At 42.1% G+C, this 10,558-nt stretch overlaps 1 protein-coding gene across 3 annotated transcripts in view; it reads right to left on the bottom strand.

The window, feature by feature from the left end:
• Positions 1 to 1,408: 1,408 nt before the first annotated feature.
• Positions 1,409 to 10,558, bottom strand: part of slc8a3 (solute carrier family 8 member 3) — an 85,085-nt gene continuing 75,935 nt past the window's right edge. Inside the window, exons 4-8 of one of the 3 annotated variants that reach the window (XM_024275083.2) lie at positions 9,810 to 9,827; positions 9,172 to 9,296; positions 8,857 to 8,956; positions 7,092 to 7,364; positions 1,409 to 5,616 (exon numbers count right to left, since the gene is read on the bottom strand). In XM_024275083.2, the coding sequence (XP_024130851.1) occupies positions 5,240 to 5,616; positions 7,092 to 7,364; positions 8,857 to 8,956; positions 9,172 to 9,296; positions 9,810 to 9,827 (893 nt within the window). In that variant the 3' untranslated portion in view covers positions 1,409 to 5,239. The remainder of the gene's footprint in view (positions 5,617 to 7,091; positions 7,365 to 8,856; positions 8,957 to 9,171; positions 9,297 to 9,809; positions 9,828 to 10,558) is intronic. The other 2 variants (XM_024275093.2, XM_024275102.2) reach the window with 2 other exon arrangements.

Below are 10,558 nucleotides of genomic sequence, written 5' to 3'. Positions count from 1 at the left end.
AGTTAATCTACTGTCATAGTTGTTTTGTTTCTAGACTCTCTTTGTTCATCCAGCTAAGTATCCAACCAACAGGATTCAGAGGTTTGGAGACTTTCTCTCCGTTTTGTGGTGCTGGGGCTACTCATGACCCACTGCAGCCACGCCCAGATAACCCCGGCACTGTTTACACTCATGATCAGCTGCTGGCTCTAAGACCAGCATCCTTCACGGTCGGAGAGAAGCCCCAACTGGAGGAGCTGAGGAGAAGGATGCAAGGCAGGAGATAAACGAAGAAACTGAGTACTTATCTCTTAGTACTTTATTTTAAAGTTTTCCTTGATTTCCAAATTGTTTAAAAGATTCAAAAAACTCAAAATAATGTGTTTTTTGTTGCCCTTCTCCAACTTTGAGCTCCTGCCCCTCAAACATTCTGTGCACTCTCCTGGCACTGGGGCTCTGTTCTCTATTTCTATTTACTCTATTCTCTATCGTTTCTTTTATATTTAGTCCTCCACGCCTCTGTTTGGTGCAGTGCGGTTCATGTGTTGTCCTTACAGGTGGCTCGTCTGTGCTTGTTCTTGACCGTGGACCTCGCCTCTGGCTCGACTCGTGCCCCCATCTGTCTCCCTGTTCCTGACATTTAACTGACTGCAGTCACTAATCTGATGAAGTTTGACCTTCTTTGTTAACTCCCTCATTTGCTGGAAAGTTCTGGACCGATAAAATATTCCGTGAATTTGATTATTTGAACTCTCAGAGTCGAGGGTGTAGGTGTCAAACTTTTGGGCAAAACGGTGAACTTCCTGATGATGATCATCCATCCATCCATTCATCCATCCATCCATCCATCCATCCATCAATGTCAATCAGCTGATCTGCAGAAAAAAGCGGTTTTGTGCTGGTAAACAACACTTTAAAGTGTTTTTTCACAGATATGTAACACATTACTAATATAAAGTCATTTTAAATCGGTGCAAAGCCTCTTTTTTCCGTGACAGAGCTGATTCATGCTGATTGGCTAAAGGGGTTAAAGGGCTAACTGTGGTCAAACACTGGTCTGGAGCTAAAGCTCCAATGTAGAAGTCCAACAGTTCTACAAATATTTAGCTCAGATGTATGGAGCTAGTGAGCTCTGCTGTCCACCAGACAACTGGCTAGCATAGCAAGCTAACCCGCTGAGTGTCCACTTAAGCCAATATGGGCAAACACTTTAAAACCATATTGGTCTACTTGGTTTTGCTGGCTGGGTGGTAAATGATTCCCTTTTTGTTCAGTTTAGTTCTATATTTCTAAATTCCTATACACCTATATTTAGATACAGATATATGACATAATTTATGGTACTTTTAGTCCTTCACACCAAACAGCAACAAAAGTCCATGAATTCTTCTTCTTTTTCATCAAATAGTGTTTTTTATTTAACTGTTGATCCACCTCAAAAGACAAAATTAACAAAACATAATAAAACATTCAAATTAAGGTCAAAAACTCCATGCAGAACTCCCTGAAATAAAAACTGAATTCAGTGCAGTGAGTAAAAAACAGTCAAAATATTAAGCAATCAGATGAACAGTCCCCTCGTTTTCAGGCGGTGCAGAAAGTATAACGTGGGCGAATTCAAACAACATTCCCATCACAAAAAAGAATCCTAAAAAACAAGTTCTTCAAACTTCATCCGTCTGACTCGTTCAGGAGGAGCCGTCACTGCAGGCTGGAAGTTTAGACTTCTTTATGTGTTTGATGAGAATCGTGAGAGATCAGAAATATTCAACCAGTAAAGTTACTTTCATCCCTAAATGTGGAAAATAAATATTTAAGAATCTATGAGCAAAATTAAGGCAAAAAAATGAACAAAAAAGTTTGAAGTTGTTACTCAAAAAAGGGTTTTGGACAAATTACTTTTCAAAATGCATTTTTAAACTATTTATTTTATTTTTCTGTTATTTTCAGTTTTTGCTTTGAGAGGAAAACAAACTTCAGGGATTTTGGTGATTTTTCCTGATTCCTTTGAGACAAAAGCATCAATGTGAGGCGACGGCTCAGCGTCTGTCACGTCTAAATGAACGAAACAAAATGTTTTTAAGAAACAAAGATGTTCAGAGATAAAGAGATAAACAACCATCAGTAAACGCTTTGAAACACTGAACGTTTCTATAAATGTATCCAAATGTCTTTTCCTAACCAGGTAAACTCTGGTAACTCCAGGTAACTCCAGGTAAAATCAGCTTCAACGTCTGGTTTTGGCCCTAAAACAAATGGAGTTTTACATTTTTGTCTTTAAAATTGACCAAACTCTCGTTTTTACAGAAACCCTGAAGAGACATCAAACTAAAAAAATAGTGTTTTCCTAAAAAACTTGATTTTTTCCTGGTTAATCTGCTGCACACCAGATAGTAAATGGTAAACACCAGAATGAAACCAGAAATAAAAACAATTTTTTGGATAAAAGACATTTTTGCTTTTCAATTTCTTTTTACTTTAATGTCCTTTTAGGGGCTCCGTACATTTTAGATTGTTTAGAAAAAACTCAAATTAAATTTGAATCTAAAAGGAGTTAAAAAGCGATAGATACAAAGACATTTACTTTAGGGTTTAATTTTACGCTGACGAGTTAAAATAAATAAAAATATTTCATTTCATCTGATGAGCCAAACTTCCTTTATCCTCCAGAACAAATCTGGATCCAGATCCAGATCCGCGGAGGATCATTTTGAAGATTGAAATCAGCAGTTGGGTTCCAGCACAAACCGAATCCAGCTTCAGACGCTCCTGAAGACTAAACACAGAAGTTGCATCTTGATGTGTTTGCATGAACGCCCCCCCCCAAACAAACAAACAAACCAACATGAACAGAAATGAATCCTTTCCTGGTTCCGATGAGCTGAAGTGAGGTGGAGTTGAAGATCTGTACACCGTGTCTGTGTGGCTGTGCAGCAGTGGACTCCCCCTCTGAGTGGGTTCAAACAGCATCCATGGACACGAGGAAACAGGAAGAACACGGAGGAGGAGAAGAGGGGCGCCCTCTTGTGGAGATACAGTGACACTGCAGCCTTTCTTCCATTTCCTCTAAAAACTTTCAAATCTTGAATTTGTTTTCATCCCGCCTCTTTGGTAATATTTCAGGTGATTTATAGATGACACACACAGACACGTTTCAGGTGAGTTATGACCCCGCCCCCTTTCCCTTGTTTCAAAGTAAAGTCCATGTTGATGAGCAGCATTCAGATGAATGTCAGATGAATGTCAGCAGCCTTTGACGCTGCCGCAGAGTTTCAGCCCAAAGCGACCAAAGAGGGTTCGACCTTCTTAAATCATCTTCATGCATAGCAGCAGGTGAAACCTGTGGAGACATCGGCTACGACGGCTCTGATTGGTTTGTTTGAAATAGAAGCTGTCATTATTTCACCGAAAAACACATTTTTATGTCGTTTGTCTTTTAAAAAGTCTTTGAAAAATCCTGAAATAGTTCCTAAAATCAGAATGAAAAGTATTTTTAATGGACTTTAATACAAATGTGATTATTTTGGTATAAATATAATAAAGTTAAACGGATTAAAAAGCCTCCAAACTCACTGCAACAAACTGTCTTATAAAGTATTTAAAGCTGCATCCGGATTATATAACAAGACATCATTAAAACGTGACCTCAGAGTGCAGACTGGTTACAAAACAGTCCAGAAATTCATCCACCGCTTTGGAATTCGGCTGATCTGCTGAATTATGGTTTGGAATCGACATATTCTCTGAATCTACATACATTTAAATAATAATCATTCTCTTAATGTTTGCAGTTTTGCCTGATAAAAATGATGTTTTCAACAGTTTCCTGTGAATTTTTCTGATGCTGGAGGACATTAATAAAGAAAATTACGTTTAAAATCATATTTTTTTATTCAAATCGTGAATCAGGAGCAAAAAATGCTGTTTGAAAAAGATGGTTTTGTGATATAGAAAATTCGATGGGCGGGGCCTCAAGCTCCCTGCTCTGAGGTCTCAGCAACGGGGAGGGGAAGAGGGGCCGGGGTTGCTCTGGCAATAGTCCCGCCCATAACTCTTTCTACTGAGCTCCTGTTGCTCTGCAGAAACTATGTCCTCGAAAACGACACAGATTTTTGGGATTCTGGCTAAAAATAGAAAAATTCTGATTAAAATTTCCCCTTAAGTGACTTTAAGTTCTCTCTGCAAATTGATCTTTTAAAAATAGTTTGTAAAAAATGGGGTGACTTAAAAGACAGAAGAATAACAGTAAAACGGTAGTGTTGAAGCAGTAAATTCATTCGGTAGAAATAAATGAATTAAATTATTTGGGCTTTCTATCATTATTTAGTCATTTTTATCAAGATTAGCTGTAAATTTTGACTCTGTGACATGAAATCAGAAAGTTTCTGTTTGAACTGAAACTCTGAGGCAGACTCGGTCGGCGTGGACCGCCATGGACCGGCGTGGACCGCCATGGACCGGCGGCCGGTCGGCTCTCCCCCAACAGACCCGGCTCACCCAGAGCCCCCCCTCACGTGAGCCTCTGTCAGTAGAACTGTACAGCAAAGTGCGTGGAAGGAAGAGTAGAAAAATAGCTCTGAAGTTCCTCTGCAGCTTCATCTCTGATGGAAACGGAGAAAAGTGAGGCCGACATTTCCATGACATAAATAAACACAACCGTCGTACGGCGGCGAGACTTGAAAGGTGAAGACATCCTTGCAGTATCTAGTTTGACCTCCGGCGCTCCACTGAGCAGCAGGTGAGCACATTTAAACAAAGATCCAAAATATACAGAAAATATGGAAATATATCATATCTAGATAGGTTTAGAGTAAGTAAGTGGTGTCCAGGGCAGTTGTTGGTTGTGTCCACGCCTTCCTTCCTCCTGACGGAACGCCGCCGCTCCTCGTCACCTCCGCGCTTCTTAGGAAAAAATAAAGACTATGACTCCATCCGGACGCTCACAAAATAGTTCTTTTTCTTCTGTAGAGAGTGATTTTTTTGGTTTTTGTTTTTCTGTAAAATACTTCTCTTTAAAAAGCTGTTCTCCTCAGATGTTGAGAAAAATATAGACGGGTTGGAACTCTCTGCAGTCCCTCCCCGTGGATTGCAGGGCCGCCTTCGGGCGTCCTTTGGACTCAGCGGTGTTCCCAATCCCAGCCATGAGCACGCCGGCCGCCGGCGCAGGAAGAGCGCCTCTGAGCGTGCTCACCGGAGGGGTTGATGGGAGGAAACCCCGGGCTCCCTCTCCTGCTCGGCTCCAAATCCGACCTTCTTCCTCTTAGAAGCCCTCTATATGACAGTAGGCCTCCAGACTGGAGAAGAGGATGTAGAGGAACCAGAGGCTGAAAAAGAAGGTGGACGTGGCCAGTCTGTGTCCCCGCGGCCCCCCCAGTTCTCCTCCGATGTGGGCCTGGCGCCGGTAGAGCAGCACCGAAACGGCCAGGAAGGCGAAGATGGTGAAGAGAGTGACCGAGAAGGCCAGGGAGCCGGCCTCCACCACGAACTGCTCCCCCTTCATCTGCCAGTAGATGGCGGCCACCGACCAGGCCATGCCGATCCCGAGGAAGACGTTGACGGCGTTGCTGCCGGTCACATTCCCGATGGAGGCGTCAGCGTAGGTGTCCTGGACGGCGGCCACCTTGCTGGCAAACGTGTCTGCGGACAGAAAACGTGGCGACTCGATCAGAAAAACGTCACGTTTATTTATATGGAGCACGTGTCAAAGTCACGGCCCGGGGGCCGGATCCGGCCCTCCAGGTAATTCTGTCCGGCCCTCCAGATCATTTTATTGTTATTAATGACCCGATGTTATCTTGAGCTCATTTCTAACTTGTAGAATTTTGACTAAATATATTTTTATGGAGAGTAAAATATTGATTTATTCTGGAATAATATTCCTGCATTTTTATTATTCATAATTATGTTAAAAAGTTACAGTTTTAAAGTTTAAAAAAATTGGCATTCTGCAGCTTTTTGGACTATTTTAACATTTACTAAGATTTTTTAGGCTAGTTTGAGTTTAGCTAATTTTTCAGCTACATGGTAGCTGTTTTGGCTAAGTCTTATTTTTCCCTTTTTCAGGCTAATTTGGCATTTAGCTAATATTTTAGCTGGCTATCGGCTTCTGCGTTTTCCGCTATAAGCTGTTTTTCTTCTCTGAATGCAGAACGTTCACTAAAGAGTAACTACGGTGGCCCTGAAGGGCAAATCCCTCCAACAACTCAGTCAACACAAAAACATGTTAGAGATCACAACGGAAATTTAAAAACAAAACAAATAATATAAAACAACATTTAGCTTTCAAAATAAAAAAAAAAGATTCCAGAAACCAAAACACAATTACAAAAAGGGAAAATAAAAATATTTTAAAAAAACTCAATATGTAACCAGAAAAGGTAACTACTGTGGAACATCGATGATCAGATGATGTTTGAGTTTTTAAATTCCTCTTTAGTGTCTGCATATAATAAAAGTTTTACCATCGCTGCATTGATGGACAAACGTGATCATCCAGTCAGCGATGTCTCCTGAAACCTCCTGTTTTTGGTTCCGTTTTTTTTTTTTTTATTTCTAAAAAATGACTTTAGTTTTACGAAATGTGTCTCATCAAGACATTAAAAAGGAAAAAAAAAGTGTCTTCATTTTATTTTTCCCTCTTGGATTGATTCTAAATAAAGAGCCTTCAAGCTCAGCCACAGAAACACAGAAACACAGTGGAAGCGGCTGTCATGCAGACACAACCCCTGAACCGGAAAATCTTGGAATAATAATCATATAAACCCAAACATGGAGACATGATTACTGATGTTTTTTGGAAATCTTCACACTAAATAAACCTGATTCATTTCTCAACATTCTAAGTGAGATATCCACAGACATCATTGCTCATATGCTAATACATCTCCTGGTAGCTCCTCCCACATGCAGCCGCGGCGTCAAGCTCAGGAACACATGTTTTAACAGGCATCGAGCAGTGACTTTGTCATGCAACAAAAGAGGGGCGGGGCATGTAAATTTGTCGTACAAATCGCATTCGGTGTGAATCCACCTTTACATTCAGGCTGAGCTAAAGGGAATTTAATCAGGAACCCGGAACGTTTCATCCGGTGATGACTCATCCACAGACTCACCTGGGACCGACGTGCCGAGAGCCACGAAAACCACGGCGGTGACCGAGTCTTTGAGGCCGATGGTGCAGCCGAAGTGAGACGCCAGGTCGCCGATGACGGCCGTGAGCAGGCCGATGATGACGATGGAGACGAAGAAGCAGGCCCAGCCGTTCAGGTAGTCGGTGGGAGGAACGCAGGCGAACAGAACCTTCCAGAACACCGTCAGGAAGTGCATGACGTAGTCGAAGCAGGAGGGGAGCCGCTCCTCCCCCGTGTCGTCCTCATCCTCGTCTTCTGGGCGGAAGGGGGCGGGGTCAGATGAACGGGGTGACGGCGAGAAGACAAGATGAAAGGGAGATAAAAGACAAATTAAATATGAACTTTGTTTCATTTTCATCTTTAGTCTTGATGAACGCTGTTTCTGAAAGCGTCGTCATGACGACCGGCTGGAGTCAGGACACAATAAAAGATGTGAATCATCATTTTTCTCTGGGATTTCCACTGAAGGAGAATCCATTTTACAACAGTTGAACAAACTTGTAAAAAAAAAAAATCAAGATTATCTTAAAGTGAAAGAAAAAGCAGAGGGTAAATGTGGAAAAACGAGTGAAAATCAAGTCAATACGAACCTTTTAAGACGTCTATTTATGACTCCACTGTGTTTTGATGATAAAAATGTGGATGCTTATTAAAAAATAAATGTGAACACTTTTTACATTTTTTTTTGCTGATTTTGACCCCATCAAGATCTTCTGGGATCCAGTTGTTGCTTTTCAAAATAAGAGCCTACATTTTGGAGGCATGTTTAATAAGAAAGAGCCGATTCTAAAGACATTTTTCTCCTTGGCAATGTTCTTGCATTTGTTGTTTGTTTAAAAAATTAGTGTTTCAGAATGAAAACATTTTTCTTTGACTCAGTATCTGGAACGTTGATTACATGGTTTGTCTCCTTTAATGTCGATTCTTAGCATTTTTAGACATAAATTCTCATTCTCGTCAGCTGTTACTGTTAGAACTATAAGGAGATAAATATTCCTACATTTTAAAGGCACATCAGCTGATGGATGATCAGAACTTATGATCTCCTGGTAACGCTGTTTTGACAGCGTTTTGGTGCCGTATTGATGCTGTTCTGACACAGTTTTTATGCCTTTTTAAAGCTGTTTTCATGCTGTTTGACACCATTTTGATGCCATACTGTTGCTTTTTTGATGCAATTTTTATGCCGTATTGACAACATTTTGACACCGTTTTGATTCCGTATTGAGGCTGTTTTGATGCCATTTAGACATCATTTTAATGCCTTTGTAAAGCTGTTTCGATCCTTTTTTGATACTGTTTGGATGCCGTATAAACTGCGTTTTGATGCCCTATTAATGCATTTTTGATGCCGTTTTGACACTGTTTTCATACTGTTTTGTTGGCGTTTTGATGCTGTTTTGACACAGTTTTGACGCCATTCTGATATCGTTTTGACACTGTTTTGATGGCGCTTTATGCCTCCTGGAGCTTATTTTGTTCAGGTTCCTCGGCGTTCCTGCAGCTTCACATCCCTCCTGATTGCGAGTGTCAGGCTGCATGCATTTTTCAACCTCATGAAGATGATTAAAAAATAAACGAGCATCACTGGACTGAATATTTCAGCTTCACGGGGACAAACCGGGCCTTCACGGTGCCGCCCAGCAGCTGCTGAGGGTTTGATTCTGCAGCTGTGAGTTCTGGACTTTTTTCTAAAGAAGAGAGTTGATTTGTGAGGGGAATGTCTGACAGCCAGGTGAAAGCTCACCTGCACTGACTGTGATGGCCTCCATGAACTGCTCTCTCCAGGAGTTGGTCCCCACCACTAGAGCCAGGTTGGTCTTCTTGATCAGCTTGTCCACAGTGCTCTGAAACCACAGGAGAGGCAGACCCGTCAGAGCAGAGCCGCTCTCATGCACAGACGCTCCGGCAGGAAGAACGGGAGTTTGGCCACATGGTGGCAGCGGCGTGCAGCTCCAGAGAGGAGCCCTGAGGAGGGGAGGAGCTCCTCCTGCAAACCTTGAATGATGAGTGTGACTGGAGTGTAAAGCGCCTCCCATGTCCATCAGGTGAGCCTCCTCACCTTAAACTCATAGGATTCCTCGATGATCACTTCCAGCTTGAAGTGCTCCCCCAGCACAGGTTTCCCCAGCTCTGCGATCCGCTTGGCCTCCTCCTCGTCCGACGTCAGCTTCCTGTCCGGGATGTCTGCATGCAGGAAGAAGGAGAAATCACAATTAAAACATGCAAAGGGGGCGGGGCTTCCTTTAATCAACAAAAACTTTTTCCTCTGCTTCACATTTCTGTGCATCTCTGTTAAAAAGAAACCAGATATGAAATATTGATGAAGAAAAATGACAGAGCAAAAACCTGGAAAGTCAACCTAAAACACTCACATGCACACGAGGCATTATTAAATAAAACATGCACAGGTAATTTAATGTTTTCTGAGCTGCAGGCTTTTATCTTGAAGGTTAAACAGGCTTGTTTCCTGCTGTCGGCTTCTTTTCTGACTGAATGATTAATAAATCCCCTGATTGGCTGCAGGAATCCATCATAACAAACAAAAGCTGCAGGATTTCTGAGCAGCTTCTTCATCATCATCATCATCAGCAGCAGCAGCAGCAGCATCTGTTTAGTTTCACAGCTTTGCTCTGAACTGCACCCAGCACAGAGGAGGCGGAGTTAGTGGAGAAGCTGATGGAGGAGAGGAGGACTTACCGTTGGAGAGCAGCATGGCTGTGGAGGAGAGAATGGAAGGAGGGATGAGATCGGAAAGGGGGGCGGGGTGTCATGGATGTTCTGCATCTCTTAAACATTTCCACAGCTAAAATATTACAAAACCTTCAACCAAAACCAACGGAAAAGCTAATAAATCGACCATAAATCACACGTCAGACTAACTTCCTGTCAAAGTCCTATCACAATAAAACGCATGACCTCATACGAGCATCTAAAGGCCTTAAAATGGATGTGAGATGAATCCTTTGTAGTGAGGAAGAGGAAAACGTCTGGTGATGAGTGGTTTGGATCCGCTTCACATAAACCTCAGAACCAGCTGACCCGTCACCTCTTCGGGTCCAACTGCTGACCTCGCCGGCTCTGCCGTTCACCGGCGCCACAGAAAACCAGAGGAACCATCGAACTCAGACGCCTTCGTGTTCTGCAGAACATTCACGGCTCTGTCACCTTTTGCTCTTTATTTGTCAGACTTCAGGGATTCAGATGATAAAAAAACAGTTAAAATGAACAAATATAACGATGGCGTTCTCAGGGATCATTGACGAGGGAAGTCGTCTGACGAGAAGAAACAGAATCTGCAGGAATGATCAGATTTAGACACTTTGAACGCCGTTAACAAAAAAAAAAAAACTCTTTAAATGTGTTAAACTTTTAAAATCAAAGCCTGGTGTCAGCTGGACAGATCGTGGCTAGAGTGTTGCTATGGCAACGGTGATGAGCAGAAAGAC

This window comes from Oryzias melastigma, linkage group LG22 (assembly GCF_002922805.2).
Source record: "Oryzias melastigma strain HK-1 linkage group LG22, ASM292280v2, whole genome shotgun sequence".
In the NCBI taxonomy this organism is placed as follows: domain Eukaryota; kingdom Metazoa; phylum Chordata; class Actinopteri; order Beloniformes; family Adrianichthyidae; genus Oryzias; species Oryzias melastigma.
Note: the sequence above shows the minus strand (reverse complement) of the source record. Positions and strands in the feature narration are given on the sequence as shown.